This window comes from Mus musculus, chromosome 3, assembly GCF_000001635.26.
Source record: "Mus musculus strain C57BL/6J chromosome 3, GRCm38.p6 C57BL/6J".
NCBI classification, from domain to species: domain Eukaryota; kingdom Metazoa; phylum Chordata; class Mammalia; order Rodentia; family Muridae; genus Mus; species Mus musculus.
Window position 1 is genome coordinate 107,089,521 of NC_000069.6, and position 25,558 is coordinate 107,115,078.

At 47.8% G+C, this 25,558-nt stretch overlaps 1 protein-coding gene and 1 long non-coding RNA gene across 10 annotated transcripts in view; one reads left to right on the forward strand and one right to left on the reverse strand.

Annotated features, from left to right (window-relative positions):
• Gm38712 overlaps positions 1-3,379 on the reverse strand; it is a 53,334-nt gene extending 49,955 nt beyond the window's left edge. The window contains exons 1-2 of the long non-coding RNA XR_003954542.1: positions 3,345-3,379; positions 2,090-2,299 (exon numbers count right to left, since the gene is read on the reverse strand). This is a non-coding gene — a long non-coding RNA (predicted gene, 38712). The remainder of the gene's footprint in view (positions 1-2,089; positions 2,300-3,344) is intronic.
• Positions 1,363-25,485, forward strand: Kcna2 (potassium voltage-gated channel, shaker-related subfamily, member 2). Of its 9 annotated transcripts, none has more exons than XM_030252437.1 (4): positions 1,363-1,520; positions 7,531-8,683; positions 13,664-13,991; positions 14,425-25,485. In XM_030252437.1, exon 4 carries the CDS (start codon positions 14,585-14,587, stop codon positions 16,082-16,084), a length of 1,500 nt encoding a protein of 499 aa, XP_030108297.1. In that variant the 5' UTR covers positions 1,363-1,520; positions 7,531-8,683; positions 13,664-13,991; positions 14,425-14,584; the 3' UTR covers positions 16,085-25,485. The 9 variants fall into 9 exon arrangements, with proteins under 9 accessions (XP_030108297.1, XP_006501118.1, XP_006501112.1 ...); XM_006501049.4 differs by lacking the exons at positions 1,363-1,520; positions 7,531-8,683 and adding exons at positions 11,389-11,586; positions 11,838-11,874; XM_006501052.4 differs by lacking the exons at positions 1,363-1,520; positions 7,531-8,683 and adding exons at positions 11,389-11,586; positions 11,842-11,874.
• The last annotated feature ends 73 nt before the right edge of the window (positions 25,486-25,558 follow it).

Sequence of the window (25,558 nt, forward strand, 5' to 3'; positions counted from 1 at the left end):
GTCTGCATGCACAGGGACCACAGGGAAGGGAAAGATGAGGAGGGTCTAGGAGAGACATGGATGTGTGAGGTCAGGAGCAGAGGAGCCAGACGTGTCAAGTTTGCTTGGAGGCTAAGGCTGATAGGTGCTCCCATCCCTGGTTACACCTCAAGTTAGTGCCTGGTCTCCTCCCCCCACCCCCCTCCGTCTTGCTCTCTTCCTCCCTCTCTGAAGCTCACATAGCTGACAGCAGTTCACATAGCTGACAGCAGTTTTTGCTATGTACAAGGGACAGCAACTCCTTGGTTAGGTCCAAGTAATCTTAGGAAGGCTGAGGATGTTGTTCCGGGAAAGCCCAGAGCTTCACTAAAACTTCAGTTTCTAGATTCTGTATTTTTAGAATAGAGAAGGGGGAGAGTGTCATAAGAGATGTGACCTCAGGTGACTGGAGGTGCTGGGGTTTGGGGCTCGATAGATAGGTGGGAAAACTCTTTTTAAACTCTCAAAATCTCACCTTCTCCTTTAAATAAAACTAAATCCCCCCAAGATATTGCTTGAGGAGTGTGTGTGTGTGTGTGTGTGTGTGTGTGTGTGTGTGTGTGTGTGTGTGTGTGTGTGCAGGGGGGAGGGGCAGTGCAGCTGGCTCAGAAACTCAGGCCTGCAGCTAGCAGTTGCCTCTCTCCAGGTGCGTGGGTGTTAGGAAGGCTTCAGGGACCGCAGGTTGCCACAGCCTCATCTGCAGCAGTCTTCAGCGCTATGGAGTGTGGCTTCCTCTGGTGCCTGGTGGTCGCACATCCTGGCGCCTTGGTATGCCTGAGGTGCTGTGCATTTCTCGGAGGAAGGGGTGCATGCTTTTGCAGATGAACTGTTAAGGGCAGTAGGAGCAAGATTTCATACCCGAAGGTAGAAGCACTGGCCGGGTTCCTACTGCATGAAGATTAACACATGCTTCCTCCGTGCCAACCACAGGGCTAATGGGTAATATGGAAGCAATGTGATGTGCAAGCGAAGAACCCTTAAAAAGGTGGAGTCTTAAAACTGAGGTCAAGGCCCTCTGGGCGCTGGGGACAGCCAGTGCTGCCATCTCTGTGCTTTCTGAGTTTGAGGACCAACACGGAGGCAGCTGGCCCGAGCAGAATGAGCACAGGGAGGGTGGTTGCAAATGAGGTCAGAAAGGTATACAGGGACAGATGGTAGAGAGCCTTTTAGGCCACAGAGGACGTTGGCTGTTTCTGAGGGTGAGAACAACCACTGAGTTTTGAACAAAGTCATAACAACACCTGACTTGTTTTTTCATCTCCTTTGCTTCTGCAAGGGGTCGGGGTGGGGGTGGGGGAGGGAGGTGGCGCACATAAAAGATTACAGTGTGTGATCATGGACTTGATTCTTTGAAGGGGATTAGACATCCAGCTCAGGTGGATTAGTCAAAGGCTACATCCTGGGGTTTGGGCCTGAGCAATTAAGAAATGATGCTACCAAGAGAGATGGGGGAGGTTGGAGGTGTAAAAAGCAAATGAGAATTTGCCAAGCCTGGACTGTCTGTGAGTACTGATGCTAAGTCGCCCAAAGAGGGTTCTCCACCCGCTTGGCCTAGCCTGTGGGCTTGCTGGTTGCTTGCTTGTTTGCTTGCTTTGGTTTTGGTTTACTCTAGACAAATATCTTTCTTTGTAGCCTTAGCTAACCTGGAACTCGCTGTGTAAATCAGACTATCCTCAAACTTGTGGTGATCTTCCTGCCTCTGTCTCCTCACTGCTGGGATTACAGGAATGGGTCATCAAGCCTGGGCCCTGTATTGATTTATTGTATTATTCTCTTATAAATCTCCCTGCCTTTTCTCATCTGAGGGTGTGGCCTTCCTTGCCTCCCCACCCCCACCCCCACGTCAACAAAGCAGCAGATCCAGATTAAAAGAACAGACAGAGTCAGTAAGTTTTTCAGGCCACACCAAGCTAAAAGGCAAAGGCGAAGAAAGTTGGGCTTCTAGACTCCTCAAATTAGAAGAAAGTCTTTTTCCACACTATAATGGCCAGCCTCCATGTAGCACGGGAAGGATCCAGCAACAACAGTATGTGGTCCAGTGAGCCCTGCCTGTAAGCAGTCAAGACCCTACCTTGCAGTGCAGGTATCCTCACAGGTGAGCAAGCCCCTTTAGGAGGGTCAGCATCCTATCTTTTCTTCCCATCCGCATCTTCCAGCTCCAGTGTCTTTCCATATCCCAGACCTATCCACAAGCACGCACCTGGAACTCACTTCTGGATAGCGGCTCTCATCTTCAGAGCACAGTCACCTCTGCCACACAGAAAGGACAGGAAGGCGGGTGCTTTGAATGAAAATCGTACAAAACCTTTGTCAGATTTATTTAAAGTACTGGTTTTAACTCTGCAGATGCTGCTGATAAATTATTTATTCTTTCTGAGGTAAAAGCCCTGACCCCAGTGCAGGACAAGCACTGACCCCGAGCAGGGACACAGTGGTGGTCCAACCTTCCATATTCTTTACTGGGATGGCAGGAAGGACAGCCCTTTTCTCCCTTCCCTCCCCCCATGATGTGAGCATTCTGAAGAATTCTAGTGGCACCTTCAAACCTCCTTACTCTGTCTACACCATCATCCAGGGGGTCTTATTCTCCCCTTGATTTCAAATGTCCATAGATCTGAAGCCTCCATCCCGAGGGTCTCAGCTTCCCTCTGAGCATCGAGACAGATGCTCAGACGGGCAATTTATGGGAGCTATTACTATGACCTCACAAACTCCTGCCTACCACAGCTTCCCTCTGTGGGGACTCTGCCTTTCCCAGTAGCTTCTAATTGGCATTCTCTACCTTTGTGTCTCTGCTCTCTTCCCTTCTAATCTTCCTTTACTTGAACAAGTGGCTTGAGTCCACACACTTATCTCTCATCGGGAAGCAACTTCCTTCCAACTAATTTTCAGATCCACTCATTATACTACATTTCCATTACAAATATAGCATGTATCTTTCTGAAGTTATCTTCAGTTGCAGTTGTCTTTCTGAAACAAGGGTTAGATTCAGTCTGTCATCTCCCATCCCAAACTCTTGATAGTTCACTATTCCCCTAGATACAATAAATCCAGACTGCACATGACTTTCCTTTCATCAGTCTTCCTCTGGTATCCCCTCTTGGAACACTATGATCTTCATGGTGTAGTCTCCATTCTTGCAGCAGAATGCACAACTCCTGAGAACAAAGAGGCCTGTTTCTGTGCTCTGTCTGGTTTCCCTTACTCTGGAATCCACTCATCCATGTAAGTGCTTACTCTGAAGATATGAACTGAGCCCCCAGAGTGCTTCATCCCATGGAATGGATTTCCAATAAAAGGAGAATAAGACAATTAAAAGTACATACCCAGCAAATTGATAGACAAAGATGCAACATATGAAGAGGCATATAGTATAATAGGGGGCAGAATAATGAGAGATGCTTGATATAGATTATTCTAGAGAACCTTTCTTCTGGTTGGACAGGAAGGAAGGAAGGAAGGAAGAAAGGGAGGGAGGGAGGGAGGGAGGGAGGGAGGGAGGGAGGGAGGGAGGGAGGGAGGGAGGGAGAAAGATGCAGATATACCTCCAAATGCCCAAACCCCACCCAGACACAGTAGGAGCATCTGCAGTTCTCATCTACTCAGAGGCTTAAACCCAGGAGGGGAGGCATTACTTTGAGCCTACATTTTTTTGAGGCCATCTTAGGCAACTTAGTAGATCTCGACTTTAAAAAAAAATAAACAATCAAACTTGCCCAAACCTCCCAAGTGCCCGTCCTCTGTGAAGGCTTTCTTTCTCAAATGCACTTTTCTATTTGGCTGATGAGCTTAAGCCAACTCTCAGCCTTGGGTCAGAGCAGGGTCTGGACACTTTGCTTCTTCATCCATCCCTTAGGATCTACAAATTCAACTAATATGCATGTGCCAGGCTCTGTGTCTCTCACAGAGGTGGGCCCAGTGCCCTGGGGAGTCAACCAGATCAAGGCTCATCCCTTCCTTCAACCCCTTGGTCCCCCATCTATATGGCCATTGGCAAGTCACCTTAGCTCACTAAGCTTTGGTGTCAGTGAGTCTAATGAGAATAAAAACAGTACCAAGCTCTGTGAGGTCACTGTCCTTCTCACACATGCCTGGAAAGAAGAGCTACACTTTGACCCTTATTCCATGCCACCTCTCTTCTTTCTGCTCCAGCTTTGGGTCCTACTTTTATTAGAGAAAGAACCTGTGCTTATGTCTAGAAAGCTTACCGATCTTGAAGAGGGTATGGCTGAGAGAGAAGTGATTGTCCATCTCTATCCAGTGCTGTGGCTCTACTCTCTCATCTTCATCTGACTGCACTGACCTGGGAGCCGTGAGTGTGTTCCAGCTGCACTAGGACAAGTCCACCTGTCAGGTTCATACTCAGTCCTGACATAGAAACCCAGGGAGATTTGCAAATCTGTGAGCTAGAGTTCAGAGAAGAGAGGAAACCTTTCAGAGTATGAACAACCTTTACAACTTAGCTCTGACTAGGTTCAGAGACTCCTGGGAACTCCTACACCATATCCCCAATTGAGGTTGTTTTCAGTTTTGTTGATTTGTGTTGTTTGTTTGTTTGTTTGTTGTTTGTTTGTTTGTTTGTCTGTTTTTCTGGACCTTTCTTTTCCTCTTCGGCCAACCTAGCTGCACCTCTTCTACATGGCCACTAGGTGGTGCTGTAGGATGACCCTTGAATAACAGACGACCAGTAGGCAGTCCAATTCTCTTGGTTGGAAACGTGCAGAAATGGGAAACTACAGGCTCTCTACTAGGTGCCTTCCCACCTCTGCCTCTCTTCCTACCTGATCACTGTGCCTCCAGACCCTCTCCCTCTCTCTCATCATCTTCCCTTCACTTTTCACTCGCATCTCTGCTCTCCACCACAAGAAAATTGGCCAAGATAGCTCAGGCACTTCCTTAATCCTCTAATTTTCCCACTCCCTGCTTCAAAGACTGGGTCAGAGAGGCTGAGTCTCTCTGAGCTCTTGATCTGAGCTCCCTGAATAAGCTCTGCTCTCTCTCCACTCCATACAAGGTTTCCTCCCATTATCTGATACTTCTGTCCTCAGTCTTCACCCAGAAATCGACAAATTTAAAATAGCAATCGGGCTCCTGCTCTGACCTGAAAGATTCCATTCGATGTCTCTGTCTACCCAGTGAGAAGTGTGAGCCCACTCTCTCCCACGAGGTCTCAGGACTGTAGACTCCTTGTGTTCTGCTGGTGTTGGCACTGCTTGGACTCAGAACATCATTGTAATGCACCAAGCATCAGATTGGCACTGTTTGAAATTCTTGAAGTACTTGTGTTTGAAGTGACCTGGCATCTCCTGACTCCTCCTTGCATTCTAAACAGGCAAAGAGAGAGATGTTGTCCTGGAGCTCAGAGAGACCTGAGCCAAGCCACACTCTGTCACTTACTAGAATCAAGTGACCTTGACCTCTCTGAAAATCAATGTCTCTTGACTCTCTGCATAAAGAATAGTTGAACTAAGGATGCTAAGGATGAAGGGAAGGCTGTTCGTTACTTACTTGAGGCTCCCATTCCATAACTAAATGAAGCCAATGCAATTGTCTTAGAACAAAAAGAGATCATACGTGCATCCAACATCCACATCCTACAAATATGTAAAGTGGGGCCTAAAAAGGGAAAAATAACTTTGTCCATGCCTCATGGTCCTTGGTTACCTAGGGAGTAGGCAGATCAGGGTCATCACATGATTTTAAGTGGTTTCTTCTGTACCTGCTATGTTCTCCATCTCCACCATCAGAGAGGAAAAGAGAAAGACCCAAGGTCAGAGTTGCAGCCAGGCACAGATCAGCCAAGGTAGAACCTGGACACTAAGGGCCAGTATGTGCTGGGTCGAACTAATGGAAGTGTGCCTACCTCTGAGCCAGTTGGATCACATCTGAGTCAAGGTGTTTCCATCTGGGACAATTGTGTGGGTGCGCTTGGAAGCTAGAGATATCTCTGAGAATGGCCAGGTTGGTGCAGGACAAGAGAAGATGACGAAGCCAGGATATGCTACAGAGTCCATCGGTCTGCTGGAATGCACCAGGTCACAATGCAGAGAAGCCACTCTTAAGTTAGACCAGACAGCAGAATATAAGGAAGAGACATAGCCTTGCCTGTCTAGGAGAGGATAGTATGAAATGTAAACGGGACATCTCAAAACCTGATATAATAGGTTCATGTCCCAGACATAGAGTCAGTGGATAGAGAATCAGAGAGAGGGCCTGAGAGACACAGCACTAAGTGAGTATTAGAAGTCGCTGAGTGGCAGAGAGGGTGTTATGGTCTGGCTGGGGAACTGCTAAAGCCAAAGCAGGAAGACTTACAAGTTCTAGATGCTCCCATTGCCCATCACTGAAATGGACGTTCATACATATATAGCAAGCGGCAGAGGTAGAAAGGAATGGACCCCAAGCCTATCTCATCTCAGACCTTAGCCTTATACATCTAAATTAAGCCACTGGAACCTTCAAGCCAGTTTAGTCATGCCCATACAGACTTCTACAGAGAGGGACATGGAGGACAGAGGGCCTTGTTTGCCTTTTAGGAAATGCTGGTTGAGCACAGCAATAGGGAGTCAAAGAGGATATAAAGACTTGCACAGGAGGAAGGTGACTACTGACACTTTAAAGAGAGGAGGGCAGAAGGGCCCTAGTATGAAGGCAGAGGACCAAAATATGTTTGGGAAGGTGTAACCATGCCCACTGGTGGCTGAATTGGGCCACACGGGGAGAAGTGGGGGAAAGCATGCACAGATGCCAAGGCCACGTGATTGGCTGAATGTAGAGGATGTCTCCATGAAAGAGAAAGTGTGGATCGCATCATGACTCCCAGATGTCCAGATTAGACAGCTGGGGAAGTGGCAGTCTTTCTCAGCACAGGGAACAGGACATCAAAGTAGGCCTGGAAAGTGAAGCCCATGCAAGTCCTGAACAGATGGCAGATGTCCCAGGGAGCTTGTCATGAGTGTGGCAACAAAAAATGGCTTGGCTGCTTGGAGCCTAGGCTCGCAGGGCAGTCAAGTGACCTGTGGTCCACAGTTTATCCTGCTCCACCTGGCCTCCCCATCAGTGAAGCCCTTATAGGTGTGAACAGCTGGAAAACCATCCTGGCCACACTGAGAACTATCAAGGAGCCACTAGATGGCATGAACTGTCTAAGGGACACAGGGTGCCAACCTCAGAAAGAGCCTTGAGTGAGAAAAAACAAGGGACAGTAGTGAATTTATCTGGGGCATTGTGCTTGCAGGCAGCTCCCAGAGGTGGTCTGAGAGTCCTCAAAGTATCCCATAACCACTTGGCGTAGCCCTTTGACTCCCATTTCCCATAGAGGATGGTAATACTATGTCTATGTTACACTTGTGTCTCCATGGGACAGACTCTACTCAGTGGTTTATCCCCCAGCCTCACCATGACAGCACATGACTGAGGAAACTGAGTCTCAGCTAAATCACAGCAGGCTAAGATAAGGCCCTAGACCTGCTGCGCTGTTGTGCTTCAACCACTGTGCTGTTTGGTTCACAGGTACATGAGGGAGCCCAGCCCAGAGCAGCCCAGCCTTAGGCAGAAACACATGCTCACACTCTGCAGCCAGTCTTGGATTGGATTAACATTTGAAGTTCAGAGGAACAGGGGACACAGAAGACAACTTGGACTAGGATCCAAGACTCCACCCAGGACCCCCTTAGAAGCAGCTGCAGTTAATCTAGAGGATTGCTACTTCCTACAGAAACCTACCCTGACTTCTCCAGTAAGCAACAGACTTCTGATGTCAGTAGGGGCAGCACTCTACTCTCAAAGATATTCTCCAGTGTCTGATACACACCCACAAAGCATCAAAGCAGCAGCAGCAGCAACCATAATGAAGCTCACAGTAGACTCATTCCACTTCTAAGTCCATTCACCAATGGACTTTACCAACTCCATTCATAAGCTCCTTGATCCTTTGGAAGTCTACGCACTGACTGCGGATGTTAGCTTCAGTCCTTCTGCCCTCTCTTCTCTCTCTACAGCCAGTTAGCAAGGAGGCGGGGCTTCAGAGAATGCAGTACTTATTTCACAAATGAACTCCTGAGAAGGAAGGTCATGTGAATATCCCATGGTCCACAGAGCTCTTCAAACTGAGACTGGAAACATGTTGTCTGTGCCTCTCTTTTCACATGGCTGAGCAGTGCACAGCCCAAAGCTGTGCAAATATGAGCGGCATTCACCGAACTGTTCTGTGAGCAGAGGACTGGAGTCTGGAAGCTCAGACCATAGTTTCTAGTCCCCAAGTCAACATATGGCAAGTTAACTATTAACCTAAAAGCAATCTTCCTGTCAAGTCTGAGTCTCTCCTCTGGGTAGGAGGATTCGCACTCAGGGTTTTTAAGTTCTGACAGCCTGAATCCACATTCTGAACCCAGAGCCTGGTATCCCATTGGCAGGCTGACATGGCAACTTATGGATTCACACAACCTTGAGACTGGCCCCAACCATACCGTTTACCAGCTAACTTAGCCTACTCAGTGTATGATCCTCTCTGAGCTTAAGCATCTTTCTCCGTGAGTGAAATAGTCACATCTTTCCCTAAGCCTGACGGTAGGCATCAAATACCCACAGTGCACCTCTGCCCTGCCTGCCAGTGGCCTAGAAGAGCTGGACCAACACACGGCAAGCACGGGAGCACCAAAAAGAGGTACTGGTCATACCAGGAAGATGATACAAGCAAAACAAATTATGGGGTATTTCTGGGTCCCTAAATAATGGTGAGAGGAACTGAGAACTTCTCCCTCGGGAGGGGATGCACAGAGGATTACAAATCTTTTTTTCTTTGGGGAAGTTTTAGGACTTTATTGTTGTATGTTCTGTATAATAAATTGAATCTCTTAGAATGTAGAATTTGATAAGCATGAGTGTGCACCTGCAAAACCAACAACACACTCAACATAATAAACATAACCATTGCCCCGCCCCCAAAGAAATCCCCTGGCAATCCATCTCCCATGCCCTCCCAGGACTTCCAGCCATGCAGCTGCTGACTGGCTTCCTGTCTTTGAAGATTACGGTGCTTTGAATCTTCCAGCATGGTAGATAAATGTAGCTGCATGGTGACTCTGACACTCGGTGTGATTACTCAATAATTGCCTACATAAACTCTTCTTTTAATGAGTATAATTACTTGCCACTCCTAACAGTGGTCACCACAACGTTTCCCTAAAGTCAAGGCCTGGGTCCCATGCAGGAAACCAGACAAACGGGAAAGGAAAGGTCTGGGTGGGCCTGGGGTGTTTCACCAAGGAAAAGGAACACAGGTCGCTCTGGGTTTTCTTTTGGAACCAAAACTAAGAACTGCAGACCCAAAAGAGGAACTATCAAATCAAAGCCTTTCTGGCTTAACTTACCGGTGGAACTAGTTAGCTCTCCACTCCCTTAGGTTAGCCCGTCCCACAGTGAGGGGGCTTTGCTTTCCTTTTTGACAGATCAGGAGATTAAAGCTCAAGGATTTGGGAGTTCAGGTTCTCACAGCTAACAATTGTCTATGCTGGGAACTGGATCCATGTTCTCTTTCCTACTATTCTGTTCCCAGCCCTGATACTATCAAATGTGTCCAGAGAGTGACCGTTCAGGACAAGAGCTGTTGCCATAGCCTTTTCTTCTTCTTTGCCTTCATTAGTTATTTTTTTCCATTGTCATTCACACTTAGGTCAGACTTTAAAGGAAAGAGGGAAAGTGGATGTCATATGAGAAGACAAAAGAAAAGTGGAGCCCAGAGGAAAATCCCAAAGAGAAGTGAAATTCAAAGATACTTGTCATTAACACACACACACACAGGCACACGGACTTATACACACACACACACACACACACTCACACAGCCATACACACTCACAGGGGCATACAGACACTCACAAATACATGAGAACATACACACACCCACAAGGGGACACGCATGCACATGGGCACACATATGCACATGGACACACACTCACAAAGATACATATACTCACACAGGCACACATACACTCACAGGGACATACACACACTCACAAACACACAAGAACATATAGACATACACATAGGCGCACACACACACTCACATGGGCACACACATATAGGGGGGAATCCGGATCCCAGGACCCCTGGAGTCACAGGTATCTGATTCAAGACCTAGAGCCACCACGTCTTGTCCTTGTGCAGGTCACTTCTTTCCCTCTGCCTCTGTGGCCCATCCAATGACTAGTACTGACAGGCAAGTCACAAGACTATGAGGACTGAAGGTTGGGCTGGGTCACAGGAGCTCAGCACAGCATCTGACACATGGTAAGCACAAGCCACCAATTACGATGATTACTAATTCTCCCACAAGGGTTTCCTGCTCTCCATACCTTTTGTTCTATAAATAAGACAATGAAACTATAGGCATACTCTTTAGTGGACATAAGCATGACAAATGGGAGAAACAGAGACCCTCAGGGGAACCATCCAGAAGGAGTACATAGCTGAGCACTGTAGGTTGTTTCTGCTGAATAGCTGAGACTACGGTAGAAAGCAGGATGAATAAGAAACACAGCCCAGTGGTTAGGTACAAAGAGAAACACAAACGGAAGCCTAAGAGATCTGAGAGCAGACAGGGCACCAGAAACCATTGTTTTTTAGGTGATTGTTAGAGATAAACTCTTCATGCACAGTTTACCACTGACAGGTTGCTTCTTCTGCAGCAAATTTACTTATCCAATAACTTGACAGAAATTGAAGTTTGAATTTGGCAAGTGAAACACCCAGGCTAGACTCTGGATCCTGCATTGACAACCGATCTTCATAGCCAATCTTCCAGGAGCCAGAAGCCAAACGAGTCTGGTCTTACAAGACATTGATTTCCCTCTAAGCCCACCAAAGCCTTCTAGCTTTGTAGCTCTAGGTAGGGTCCAATCTTTCACCCACCTTATAGGCTCCCACTGGGAAATGGCCGAATCTCTTAGAACCTTCCCTTGCAGGGAAGCAGGCTTTCAGAGTTTCTGATACTTGCATAAAGAGAACTGTCTTAGCAGAAAGGGCCAGGGAAGAGTCTTTCACACACCAGAGCCCCTCTGAACATCAGAGCTCAGAAGTTCATTTCAATGAGTCCCTCTGTGGAGTATCCGTGTAGGCGGTTCTGACAGGGGGCCTGCAGAACTGTACTAGTGAAGGCTTGGAGCTTTTGCAAGGTTTGCAAGCCAATCTGGACCCCCTAAAACACTCCTATCCCCAACCTAAGCCAAGAACTTCCTATACAAATTATTTCCGAGGCAAAGGGCATATCCTGCTCTACCATGCACCCCCACGGTGAGATCGTGGGCCAGCTGGTGGTGTTAAGATCTGTGAAAGGGCTTTTGTAAGGAGCCTGCTCTCCCAAGGGCAACTGTGTGTCCCTCCGCCCTCTCTGTCCAGAGCCCTGGGGAAAGGAAGTCAGAAAGGCTAGAAGCCAGTCCTGCAGTTCTGTTGTTCTGCAGTTCCCCCCAACCCCCACCCCGTGGGGGGCAAAGACAGCAGTGAGTTTCTGCTACACTGAGGCCAGGCCCTCACCTGCTGTATTGTCCTGGGAAACCGAGTCTGTGCTGGGTAAGAGAGAGGTGGGGCTCAGGAGTACTGAAGGAAACGGGGATGCAGAAGCAGAAGGCAGGAGTGGGGGGACTGGGGTCTGCAGATTCTGTCTGGCAGCATCTTAATAATAGCAACACATCTCCCTCGGGGCTGGCTCGCGCTCGGGCCTGGGATGGTATTGATCAGTTCATCCTGCCTACTTCATTATGTTGGCAAGAACCTCTCAAGCGCTCCTCAACTTCTACCCTCTCCCCTGTCTCCCGACCCAGGCAGTACCCAGCTGAGCTCTGCGCGGAGTTTTGTTTGGTAAGCTAGGTTTTGTCAAAGAATGGGGTGTTTTCTTTGCGGTGGGGGTCCGGGACACAGGGATCTAACCCAGTGGCCAGCTTGGCGGCGGCGGCGAGCGACACACCTCGCTAGCTCTGCCCCAGCCGGCCCCTTTAATTCGAGTTCGCTGCGGGGCCAGGTGCGGCGCTGCGTGGCGCGGTGCGGCGCGGTGCGGCTGCGGGCGGCGGCCGGGCGCTCCGTACGCGCCGCCCGCGGGACTGCAGAGTCGGCTCCCGGCTGGCCGCCCGCACCCCGCCGCCACCACCGCCACCGCCCGCTGTCCGGGTTCTGCCTGTGCTGGCTGCCACCCAGGAACATGGAGGCTCTGGTACCCATCTGCAAGGGTAAATCAGTGTCCGGCATTCTGCTGCGCATGCTGCCATCCCTGACCGGCTGCAGCGCCCATAGGGGCTGCAGGGTACCACGGTAGTCTGGGTGGGCGAGGTGGTGCCGACCCTTGATGTCGGCCTGAAGGGCTGTGGATCCGCACCGGCTGCGTGGGACTTAAGGGGGAGACTTGTTCCTGCAGAAGAGTGCATGGAATGGGCTCGGGGACCCTGTGGTCTGTGCGTGACATAGGGCGGAGGGCGCAGATTGGAGCTGGCGGGTGATGGGAAGTGCAGCTGACTGCATAGCCACCGCTGGTAAATAGTGGGTGGGTAGGACCCGAGTCACTTGGGTCCTCCTGGTTGCATTTGCCTCTCGGCAACGGAGTAAAATGGGCTTCTCTGCAGTCTCTTGTTTTTTCCACTTGGCCGGGGTGGTGGGCTGCCGTGAAGCTCTCCAGCCTAAAAGGAAGCTAGATCTGGAGCAGCTGCCTGGCGACGCCTGCTCTGCACCCTCAGAGTTCGGGCTCCTGTGTTTCAGGTGGAGATGGAGTCTTGGTGGTCCCTCGGCTGGACCTCGCAGGCACCAGCTAGGCTGCCCTCCGGCCCGCAGCGGGAGCCCACCGCACTGCGCAGGAAGGGGTTAAGGTGGCACACTCTAGCGGTCCGGCGGCTGTGGGCTCCGGTCAGCCCAGCGGATTCCGGCGGGAGCGCGCCCGGCGGAATCCCGGCTGGAACCCCGGGCGATGGGAGAGGGCCCAGACCCCTCCCCGGCTCTGGGGCCAGCGGGATTGGGTCGGCGGGGGGCCAGCCCGGAAGCCAGCTTTCTCTAGGCTCCCCCTCTATGTGAAGCCAATCCGCCCCGCAGTCAGGCAGCTTGAGCGTTTGTTCTGTGCTTCCCTGCCGAGATGTGAGGGATTTTCTCTTGGGAAGAAATCGGTGGTCGAGTGCTTGCCCAGCTCAAATGCCACCCAACCCAGAGCAAGGCCTGAGGCCCAGGGATCCTGGAGGGAGAGTAAGTTCAAGCGACCCCTTCTATTAGGCATTCTACAGAGGCAATCTTGCTGCTTGTGGGACCTCTCTAGCTGGGAAGGAGTGTGTGTTGTGGAGGAAGGATTGCTTCTTTACCAGGACATGGCTAAGGTCAGAGAGGAAAACCCTCCCTCTTGGGAGATATGTCTTCTGACACCAAGAAAGCTGGGTCGCTTCTGTTGGCAACTGAGGTCTAGGGAGAAAGTGCTTCAAGCTGATGGGAAGGGAAAGCTTATGGTTATCCAGGAGAGGTTAGGAAAAGGCTCCTGTGGTGGATCTCATTCACAAGTGTCATGGAAAGTAGATGTGGGGGCTTGTCACTTGCCCTGAGGGGATCTGCCAGAGCCCTTAAAAGTCTTGGTCTCAGCTGCCTGGAAGCCTTGGTCCCACCTTGCTGCTGTGTTTTCCAGGCAACGTCACACCTCCGGAGGACAGCCAGGAGGACTCAGGCTTTTGCTGAGCTGTGCATCTTGCCTCCTTCCTTCCAAAGGCTTCAGACCCAAGCTCCACTCTCCTCCTCAAGTCGTGGTGCGCGCCCCTGGCCAAGCATCTCACTGTCCCTCGAGCCCCATCCAGTCCTAGAGCACACCTCCAGGACCTGCCCTCCTGCTCAGAATGACTCACCATTATTTCCAGCTCAAGTGAGAAGATGTGACGGGGACTGAGCTGCCTATTTGTGTATCTGTGCCATCAGATCTGCTCTTCGAAGAAGAGTACCTCAGGCTCCTGCCTGGCCAGGTAAATCAAACAATCACTTAGTAGCAGTCATATAGAGGCAATGGGGGTGGCATCAGTGACCAAGGCCCAGGTCCCAAACACCCTACCATGAATACCTCCTTTGGTGCAGGTATTGCCAAAACATTAGCACAGTGCCTGGCAGAGGGCTCCCTTCTCCACTCCTCCTGTGCAGCTATGTCCCCAGCATGTGTGTGGTACCCAAGATCCTGTCTCAGCCGCCTGCCCCTAGCGCAGGCCATTCTATAGCTTCCTTGAAAGATTGTTTGTTCCCTGAACCCTACTGACCCCTAGACAAGTGACAAGGTGATAATAGTTTTAGTGGCAGAAGTGATGGTACAGTCATGTTTCTGAACTCTTGGGGACATCAAGTGCACCTCCTGTCAGGTTGCCAATGACTGGTGATCTCATGTCCTTACCTGCCTCTGTCTTTCAGCCGAGTGGGGCTGTGTCTCCAACTCACAAAGGGCTCTGGGGCTTTCCTGCAGAAGCTCAGACTTATGCTTCTGTGTTTCCTGGGGCCGTTATCAGCACCGAGTTCCCTGCTGCAGGCAGCTGGAAGGCATTAAAGTAAAGCACACTTCTCAGCCCCAATTATGACAGTGGCTACCGGAGACCCAGTGGACGAGGCTGCTGCCCTCCCTGGGCACCCACAAGACACCTATGACCCAGAGGCAGACCATGAATGCTGTGAGAGAGTGGTCATCAACATCTCAGGCCTGCGGTTCGAAACTCAGCTAAAGACCTTAGCCCAGTTCCCAGAGACCCTCTTAGGGGACCCCAAGAAACGGATGAGGTACTTCGATCCCCTCCGAAATGAGTACTTTTTTGATCGCAACCGCCCTAGCTTTGATGCCATTTTGTACTACTATCAGTCTGGGGGCAGGTTGAGGCGACCTGTGAACGTGCCCTTAGATATCTTCTCGGAAGAAATCCGGTTTTATGAGCTAGGAGAAGAAGCAATGGAGATGTTTCGGGAGGATGAAGGCTACATCAAGGAAGAAGAGCGTCCTCTGCCTGAAAATGAGTTTCAGAGACAGGTGTGGCTTCTCTTTGAATACCCTGAGAGCTCAGGGCCTGCCAGGATTATAGCCATTGTATCTGTGATGGTCATTCTGATCTCCATCGTCAGCTTCTGTCTGGAAACCTTGCCCATCTTCCGGGATGAGAATGAGGACATGCATGGTGGCGGGGTGACCTTCCACACCTATTCCAACAGCACCATCGGGTACCAGCAGTCCACCTCCTTCACCGACCCTTTCTTCATTGTAGAGACTCTCTGCATCATCTGGTTCTCCTTTGAGTTTCTGGTTAGATTCTTTGCCTGTCCCAGCAAAGCTGGCTTCTTCACCAACATCATGAACATCATTGACATTGTGGCTATCATCCCTTACTTTATCACCCTGGGGACAGAGTTAGCTGAGAAGCCAGAGGACGCCCAGCAAGGCCAGCAGGCCATGTCACTGGCCATTCTCCGTGTCATCCGGTTGGTAAGAGTCTTTAGGATTTTCAAGTTGTCCAGACACTCCAAAGGTCTACAGATTCTAGGTCAGACCCTCAAAGCTAGCATGAGGGAATTGGGCCTCCTGATATTCTTCCTCTTCATTGGGGTCATCCTCTTCTCTAGTGCTGTCTATTTTGCAGAAGCTGATGAGAGAGATTCCCAGTTCCCCAGCATCCCGGATGCTTTCTGGTGGGCAGTCGTCTCCATGACAACTGTAGGCTATGGAGACATGGTTCCAACTACCATTGGGGGGAAGATAGTGGGTTCTCTGTGTGCAATTGCAGGTGTGTTAACCATTGCCTTACCAGTCCCTGTCATAGTGTCTAATTTCAACTACTTCTACCACCGGGAGACAGAGGGAGAGGAGCAGGCCCAGTACTTGCAAGTGACAAGCTGTCCAAAGATCCCGTCCTCCCCTGACCTAAAGAAAAGTAGAAGTGCCTCTACCATAAGTAAGTCTGATTACATGGAGATACAGGAGGGAGTTAACAACAGCAATGAGGACTTTAGAGAGGAGAACTTAAAAACAGCCAACTGTACCTTGGCTAACACAAACTATGTGAATATTACCAAAATGTTAACTGATGTCTGATTGAAGCCTACTAATGTACTCACAGCTCAACAGGACTGATGCAGATGTTGCATAATAGCCTGCATTGTAGTCAGTGTTCTACAGTGTTCTACAGCATCTGGTTCTGCATGGAAAGCAATAGTTCGTGCAAGTGACTTTTGATCTTTTGATTTTTGATTTAGAACACAGAATATTTATCATGGCTTTCATGAAATCTTCATCACCGACTTACAGGTTTCCAAAGAGGAGAGTCACCCATGGAGCCAGCATCTCAGAAAGGCACAATGCAGCCCCCTCACACCCACACACAACCTACCATAGCAACACTATCCTATCTTCCTACCTAAACATGAGCACACCTGGGAGGTGCATTCCCTCCACCCCACCCCTACCACCCTATTTCAGCCCATCTGCCCCTTCACAGAGGAACATACCATTGTGGCTTAGTTCTAAAGTCTGGTGACTACTCAAAGGTCATTCTCGGTTTTGTGTTGAGAAGAACACACAGTCCTGTGTGTTGGAACTACTTTCTGTGTCACAGGCTGGGGTTTGTGAATTGCAGTTGCCAACTAGATGCTCCGGAGGCTTATGTTTCGTAACGGAAAAATGCTGCATTCTGCTTTTTCTCTGCAGTGTCGATGTGAGGGAAGCCCAGGGGGGTGGGGGAGGGACAGTTAATATGACCAAATATGAATTGCCAAGTTTCACATTTGTTCCCTTAGGCCTATGGGGAGAAGCTACCTAATTCAGGGACTTCTCAGCTTCAGATACCATTTTGCAAGCTTCAGGGTCACCGAATGTGTTTGATTTCTTCTTTTACTCTGGAGTTTGCAAGACATCTGCTTTCCTGGTGGTGTGGCCCAGCTCCACTGACACTGCAGTGGAGTATACCAGTCATGCAATAGAACTGCATGGGTGTTCACTGCATGAATCTCAATATTTAAAACACAGGAGATAACCTATTTTCCTAGTAGCCGATACAGTATTCCTACTTAGAGTATTAATAGCCTTGGGATGGTATTGAACAGGGGTTTTTCACATCAAAAGGCAAAAGCCCTTCATCAGGGTAAAACAAATAGACTATTTGGAATGGGGAACCAAAACTTCTGGCTGGCCCTCTCAGCCCACCTCTGGTCTTTCACTGGGAACACAGACCCTGCCACACCAGGAGAATAAACAGAAAAGTCAGAGTGTAAACACTCACATGACTGAACTTTGGGGATTAATCTAGTCGTGGGCATGACTACACAGCTTACCAGGGTCCTGAAGACAGGCAGGTCTGTGGGTTCAATGTATATAAATATATATCAGCTCTCTCTCTCTCTCTCTCTCTCTCTCTCTCTCTCTCTCTCTTTCTCTCTCTCTCTCGTGTTCCTCTAGCAAGCTATAGAAAAAATTGCATTTGAACATTGTATATGCTTATGCAATATCTTGACACAGGGCAATTTATGCATGTGTTTGACTATGTGCACTAGAATATATATATATATATATATATATATATATATATATATATATATACATACACAAGTGTGTGTATATACATTATACATACACATATATATATATTCATTCTCTGGAGTTCAGATTCAGGAGCAGATCTATTACTCGGTGGGTTGGTGGTGTAAGAAACCCAATGGGTACAGTAAACCCACTGGGCCTGGGTTTGCTGTCATTGCCTCAGACATGCTCCAGTGTTCATGGATTCCTAGATATTAGAATTGTCTTTCTGCCCTCCATGTGCTGCAGCTTCAGTTTCCCACGGCTGAAGCTTGTCTTACTGAGTGCACAAGGGTCCTATAGCCCTCACAGCTCCAGCTATCCTGGGCCAGGCCCACCCAGGCCTCCTCCCTAGAATCCATCCCATTAATCATCTCCATTATTATCCTCTGCCCCATTTGATTCTCTATCATTTGGTTCTACATCCATCATTTTCATGAACCTGTCCATAGGCGGATCCTCTGCTTTGAAACCAAGGAGTAAAACTCCTTGGGACCGGATTCTGCTAATCTACACTTAAAGGAAGCCTCCTATTGGTGGAAATTTCCTAATTCCAGAACCAAGGGATGGATTCCCTAAATGACCCAAAGCATCATTTTGATTACTAAACTCAGACTCTCTCTCCCTAGCATACTGATAATAAGAGCTGCCCTTTAAAAAAAGAAAGAAAGGAAGGAAGGAAGGAAGGAAGGAAGGAAGGAAGGAAGGAAGGAAGGAAGGAAGGAAGAAAGAAAGAAGAAAGAAAGAAAGAAAGAAAGAAAGAAAGAAAGAAAGAAAGAAAGAGAAAAGAAAAGAAAAGAAAAGAAAAGAAAAGAAAAGAAAAAGAAGGATGGGTAAAGAATTAATCCTCACCCCAAGAACAAATAAAGAATGGATGAGCACTGTGCAGCCTTGAAGTAGAGAGTGTGATGTGTTGTCCCTAGGAAGAGAGTGGGGAAGGCCTTTGCTTCCCCATACTGGGTGTCTTTGCCTTTTAACACAGTGGCTTAAATTCTCACAAACACAATGAACTGTGGTCAGGCTGTTCAGTATTGATTCCAGTCTAGGTCTTGCTGTTCACTAGATGGTACCTACAGTTGTCTTTGGGGAGGGGGCACCAGCTCAGGGTGCTAGCCCAGGGTGCTCATTAGTTCCTGGTCACCCATATCCCCAGGTGACTGCAGGGCATCCCATGCCAGGCACAAAGCCTCTGTGCTTCTCTTCTTCTCCTTTGTGGGAGGTGGTGCTGAATTTCATGACATGGGGTGGAAGGGACAAACTTGGGATAGTAGAAGGTTAAGGCAAACCATACATAAGGTCTAGACCAAGGGAAGTTAGTTATTCACAAAAGCCTTGGCCTGGGAACCATAAAATGTCCACACCCATGCATGCACATGCATCATAAAATAAATGATAGATTATTGTCACATACAAATATAAAATACACAGCACACATGCAAAATGCACACCAGCCAAAATAATATGAGGCATAGGCAGAAAAGATAGACAAAGCATGTATATGCCGCATAAGCATGCAATGTGCATACCAACATAGAATAGCTGCAAGAGATATATTTGCCCCGTGTGCAAATGCACAGCATGCAACTCAGATGCAAAATATACAAATCCAACTGGGGGTCGGGGACAATGGATATACATGCAAGTTACATAAGTGATGCTTTGTTATTGTTTCTGCACACAAGCTCAGCTTATATACACAGTGCACCAAACTATGCTAGGTACACCAAAACAAAAAACAAAAACAAAAAAAATAAATAAACAAACAGTACCCATGCCCATGAATCCACACAAAATGTAGGCATTGAATCATCATTGACTGCCTCTGCTTCCACATCTAAAAATTGATAAATGAAGGCAAGGGATCAGATTTAATTGCTTTTCCTTGCCCATATCAATATCCCTCAATATTCTCCAAGGAGCCTCTTCTTTGGCATCCAACCTCATTCCTGAGACATAACTCCTGAGGTTTCAAGTGGAAAGATGTGGCACCATATCGAGCACTGGAACCTCTGGGTTTTCTACCTTTCGCCTTCCTGCAAGAATCCCTCAGGGTGAAAGCTGTGGGAACTGCAAGAGCTGGCAACCTCTTGTGGGCTCCCTTGCTATCCCTTTTCTTTCAAAGAAAATCTACACTGAGGACCCGAACTCCTCTCCAAGTGTCTGGGATCTCCAGATTTCTCCCTATTGTCTTGAAGCAGTGATGGTCCAAGAAACTATAGGATTCTGAACCCTGAATCAGGTTGAAATGCCCCGATTTTCTTTGAGCCAAAAGATCTTATTAACACTCTTTCCAAAGTAGTGTTGTCTGGATCCAGGTCAGAAAGTTGGATCTATAGACTTAGCTCTTAAAATGCTTTCCTTGCTCGTGGCATTTCACTTACTCTTAGGCATGAGTCCAATGACGACAACTCTTGATTCATTCAATCTAGACTTGTTCTCCCCTTACTTCCCAACCCAGGCTCCCAGGGAACTCAGGCTTCCCATTCAAGTGTTGTGCCTTGACAAAATCGCAGACCAGTTTAGCTGAAGTAAAATGTGGTGGGGGACATTAATCTACGGCTAGAGGAGCAGTTAGCAATTTTTAGAGAGCCTGGTATTTGTCTTCTATTCTAACACTAAATTTAAATACTTGGCAATATTACCCACCATTACAGAGCCCAGGGGCTTCATCCTGCTAGTATTACCAGCTGGGGCCTCTGCATTTTGGCAAAGGCTTTATACAAAATAGAAGTTAAAAGTTGCATCCAGTCTTGGATCAAGTTTTGTGGGCTCTGCTTCTATATCCCTGAGTATCTTAACCCTCTGTTCAGGCCTCTATAGAGGAGGCAATGAGCAGATAATGGACATGTGGTTCAAAACTTGTACACTTAACACACTGAGACTTGAGTTTCCAAAGCAAGATATCAATTTCCACCATAGCTTCATGAGGCCTCTGTGGCCTCAGACATTTGTAAAAGTTGTAGTTTCTGGGAGGTTGGACAGGAAAGAGTCCAGGAAAAGTAGAGAAATTATCAGGAAGAAAAGGCAACAGAGCTGTTGAATTTCAGAGTAAATTTATCAGGAGCCAAGTTTTCATTGATTAATTAAAATTAATTCAGGAACCCAAATTTAATTTAGTTATGGCTCTGTGCCTTTCTAGAACTTCAGTGGTGTGTTAGAGTCAAGTCTTAGTGAGAAAAGTCAGAGCTTCTGAAGATCCTCAGGCAGGGAATTCAATGCTACCCATAGTCGTGGGAAGGAGTTAGAAACACATCTTCCCCAGAGAAAAACTATGGGAAGTACAAACAACATGTGGAGGCCATGAGGGGAGTGCAGTCCTCTGACGTGTTAGCCTAGGATAGAGGGTGACCTCAGAGCTCTTCCTCTTCCAGTCTGCATGGGGGGAATGGGATGGCTAAGGCCTGTGAGGGTTCTGATGTGTAGGGTACTCCAGGTTACACAATAGAGGTTCCTTTTGATAAAGTGTTCATCATCCAGGTTCGAACTCATGCCCTTCACTCATTCACATCATTAGCTACCTGAGTCAACCAGGTGTATATGCTGGGAGCTGTCTTGGTAGTTATAGTGACCATTATTTATACCCTCAGACTTGGCCCTTATTGAGACCAGCACACACACACACACACACACACACACACACACACAGAGAGAGCAGAAAGCAGGGAAGGAGAGGTAAGGGATCCCTTGCACACTCCTCAGCTAACCTAGTCTACTTTTCCCTCCTTTCTGCTCCCCTTTTCCCTAAAACTCAGCTCCATCTCTCATAGTTTGTGTCTAACGTTCTTAAAGAGGAAATGTGCAATAAAAGCAATAGTGACTGTTTTCTTTAGCAATAGCTCTTTCAAAAATCTTGCTCTCAGGACTGAAAAGTGATAGATGATACATACATCATCAGATACGCCCTTGACCTCTGGACATCTGTTCACGGTTTCTGTACTTCTTCTTCCTACATGGTCATATGAATGATTCCTGTCTGCTGAGGTCCGACCTCCCTCTGGAATGAACATATACACAGAGGTGCAGTGTGCACTCAAGGAAGGCCCACAAGAAGGCTTTCTTTTGACATTCTGTCTTCTTTTTTCATATACTTTTTTCATGTACCTCTGTGTGTGTGTCTGAACCCCTCTCCCACTGCCTTGCCTTTCTACCTTTTCTTCAGCAGTACCCTAGAAACCTTTAGGGACTGAAACCTCACATCTGAGTGACCTTATGCCAGCCTGTCTTGTTGAATTTGTGTCTGTCTGTCAGGTGTAATGGAAGTCTGTAGGAGAGTGCTTACCAATAGATAAGAATAAAGCATCCTGAGCCATTACAGAAGATCTTTTCCATGCACTAGAAACCATTACTTGATTCTTTCACAGCCCTCTCCAGGGAAATGAATACCAAGGAATGTAGCCATGGGGTGTACGGATGGGATCAGTTACTCAGGCAGAGTTGGGAATCGCCCTCTGACTCTCATTCACAATAGGCTGACTTGAGCAACTAGAGAGACTCCATCAGAGCTTCAGAGCTTTGGGTAGAGGTGAACAGGCACAGAGGCATGGGTCGTCAAGGGATATCATTAGTGAAATAAGCCCCACCTCCCACTACAGGATGCACCTGTGCAAAAATAGTTTTTATATTTCCCAGGGTTTTGGAAAGGACCCCTTTCTTGAAACATCTGTGAGGTGAGCTATTAACATTCAGACTGGACAGGAAAGGCTGGCAACCCCAGGAGCCCATTCCATTCCTTCTCAATCTACTTTGCTCCACACACCTTTGCATAGCCTAACGTTGGAAAATCTCAAGGAGGAGGGTGTCCTGGATGCTTTGCGATCCTGGTTATTTGAGGAGAAATGGGAAAATGTGTGGTTCAGCCTTTGTGATTGGAAAGTAGGATTCCCTCTTGCCTTAGTTAAGTAAAGCATTGGGAGGTGACAGAAGACCTTGCATGGCTCAGAGTCAGCCTTCTAAATCTCAGTGCTTGGTGCCTGGAAACAGAGGTGAAGCAGACAAAAAGGACAGGCTGAATGATGCTAGCTAAAGTAGATCTGGAAGAGGGCTAAAGGGCACGGCGTGGCATATCAGATGCTGCTGCTCCTACCACTTGCCACTTCCTACTAAATGTATAGAAAGACAGTATAATTCTTGTCAATCAAGGTTTTAGTCCATTGGTCCTGAGTTATTAGAGGTTTTCCATATATACATATACCTGTGTATATATGTATAGTATATGTATATATGTATGCCATTATTTCAAAAATCATCCACAAATAGGCGGTGACAAATCTCCTCAGTTTCACTAATGTGGAATACATTTGACATTCTAAGGAATACGCTGCATTTACTTGAATTTTAACATGACCTTCTTTGCATTCTTTTCACCTCCCCAGTTCTGCTCTTTTCCGCTTAAAAACTTGTCTAGCAGGCATTTATTCAAACAAAAGAACAGGCTCAGGGTCACCTCTTTCCCTTCCCTGCCAGAGGGAAAGGTCGATTCTTTTCCCTTCCTGCCTCAAGGATCAAAGGGAATCGAGATCCCAGGGCCAGGTGCTTTCTTAGCCTTTATTCTGTCCGCCTTGGTTGGCTGTAACCTAATCTCTAAAGACTAGAAGAGTTATGCCCAACTCTGTAGCTCTAGGGGAGTGGGACACTCAGAGACTTGGCTCAGCACTGGTCTATTTAGCTTCCTCTTGGTCAGTGTTAGAGTCCTAGGGTTGGCTTTCATGAATTCTGAAATATCCTCCATGAAAGGGAGGTGGGGCGGGGATGGGCTTTGTGGCCTTTGGTAGAACTAAATCACATGTAGCTGAGTCTGATCAAATGAAAGAACAGAGGGCTGGGCCTAGAGCAACTAAAACCCACTTGTGTCTTTGGAGATGAGCTGTAGACTGCTGGGTGGGATCCTAAATATGCCCTCCATTCTGTCTTGCCTAGCAGTGTTAAAGTCATGGGGAAACACTTTTCTAGGCCTCATCATCTCCTTTATTCTGTGTGCACTTTACTTAGAAGTGGGTGGGAGGGATTCCTCACTAGTATCTGAAGCAGTTGAGGTGATACAGGGGTGGCTGTCATTTCCCCCACATTCCCAGAAGCTCGACAATCTGGTCAAGTGAGCCATCATCCAGTAGGAGAAGCCTTTAACCTTGACTGAGCGTGACCAGCCACTAAGTGCTGCGGTTGAAGCAGCCTGTCTCTATGGCCATTTCTCGTCCTGCATGAGCCCTAGCATGGAAACTAATCTAACTTCCCGTGCTCCTCCTCACTCCTAAAATAGTCAGATATGTTCCAGCTGAGTGTGCCGCTGAGAAGCCCTTGCATCATTCTCCTGACGGATGCATAGGGCAGGTGTGATTACATAATACTGTGGACAGCTGCTGCAGCAGCTACATAATTAAGGGGAGTAGAGAAGTGGCTGGGTGATAGGACCTTAGGTAGTTACCCAGAGGACTATATGCTGTGTCTCTGGGTCCTTGGGAGAGGCCTCCAGGCCCTGCTTCTCCTTGAAAATGACTCCCTAGACGCGGCTGCCTTGTTTGTCAGACTGCATAAACACTCGGGGATGCAGAGAAAGAAAAGGAGGAGCTTAGGGGAGATGCTATTCAGGGGCATGCTTGGCTAGCAGACAACTACCGTATTAGCCATTAATGTGACTGAGTTCTGGACTTACAAAGTGTAGAGACTCTGACCTGCCAAGTGAGGCTAAAAGGAGCACACGAGTTCAAGGCTAAGACCTGGAATAGAAAAGCAAGAGGAGAGGCCTGGATGGCTTTGGCAAGGGTGAGCCTCAGCTCCTGAGAGTTTGAACATGCTCCGTGCTTGCCCCAGTTCTGCCTTCACGTGGGAGCCGGCGACCCAGTTTCCTTTTGTTGTCGTGCTTGGATGGTTTCTTCATTTGAAGGGCTCCGGGAAGCTGGAAAGGCCCATGATTGAGCTCCAGCCTGCTGAGCAAACAATGCCCCAGCCAAATTGGCCTCTTCCTGGGTTTCTGCAGTCATGCACCCCTCTCTCCACTGAGGGTAATCTTGGAACAGCCAGGACGAATGGTGCCAGAAAGCAAGGAGGATTCTCTTGTTTCCATTACAGACAGAGCTGTAAAGCTCATAAGTGAGGGCTGTTGTGTGCTTATGTGCTTATTATATAGGCTGGAGAACATATCTATATATAATATATTGTATATATTATATATGTGTGTATAAATATATATGTTTATATTTATACACACACTGTGGAAATGGCCGCTCACTTAGGCTCATGCAGCACAGACTAATTAGGATTTCACCGGCTTCTTTGCTGTTCATGCATGACTCTGCATGACTCTGCAGCTGCCTTCCCGTGTCCTGTCTCTAAAAAAAAATCACTGAAAACTCAAAGAGGAGCGGAAGATCCATAAGCCTCTTTGAGATCAATAGGGAAAAAGGAACTCCAAGGCTTATAGCAAAGCTTCCTAAGGATGATGCTGAAAGGGAACGTGGGTCTCCATGGTGATAAGAGACAGAGAACCAATGAGAGCTGAAGGCGGAGCAGGACTTGTGTGGAGGACTCATGGGAACTGGGAGTCATTTAACTATTTGTTTGCTTCATGAAAATTTAGACACCAGCTGTAACTGCATTGCACAGGGTGTATAGATGTTATCATTCTTGCTGACATATTCTGGAAGCTTTCAGCCCCACCAACACTGCCCCACCCAGGACTTCTGCAGCTGAGAGTTCCTGTGTCAGTAGGGTCTGATATATGTACATAGATTATACATATATGTGTACATATGTGCCTCAATGAACATTGCCTGTTCACCTTATCATGGGTGTACATAGACTTCATAGAGCTCCACAGTCTTTTGTAAATATTGACACAAGTAAATAAGTATATAAATATATATTACTGAGGATTTATTTTAACATCATTCTGTGTGAAATGACAAAAATAAAATTTTTGACAGACACTTGTGCTTTCTACCCTCTTCTTTGTTGGATTATTGTCTTTACAAAATAAAAATGTGCTTGCCTTACTCTCCG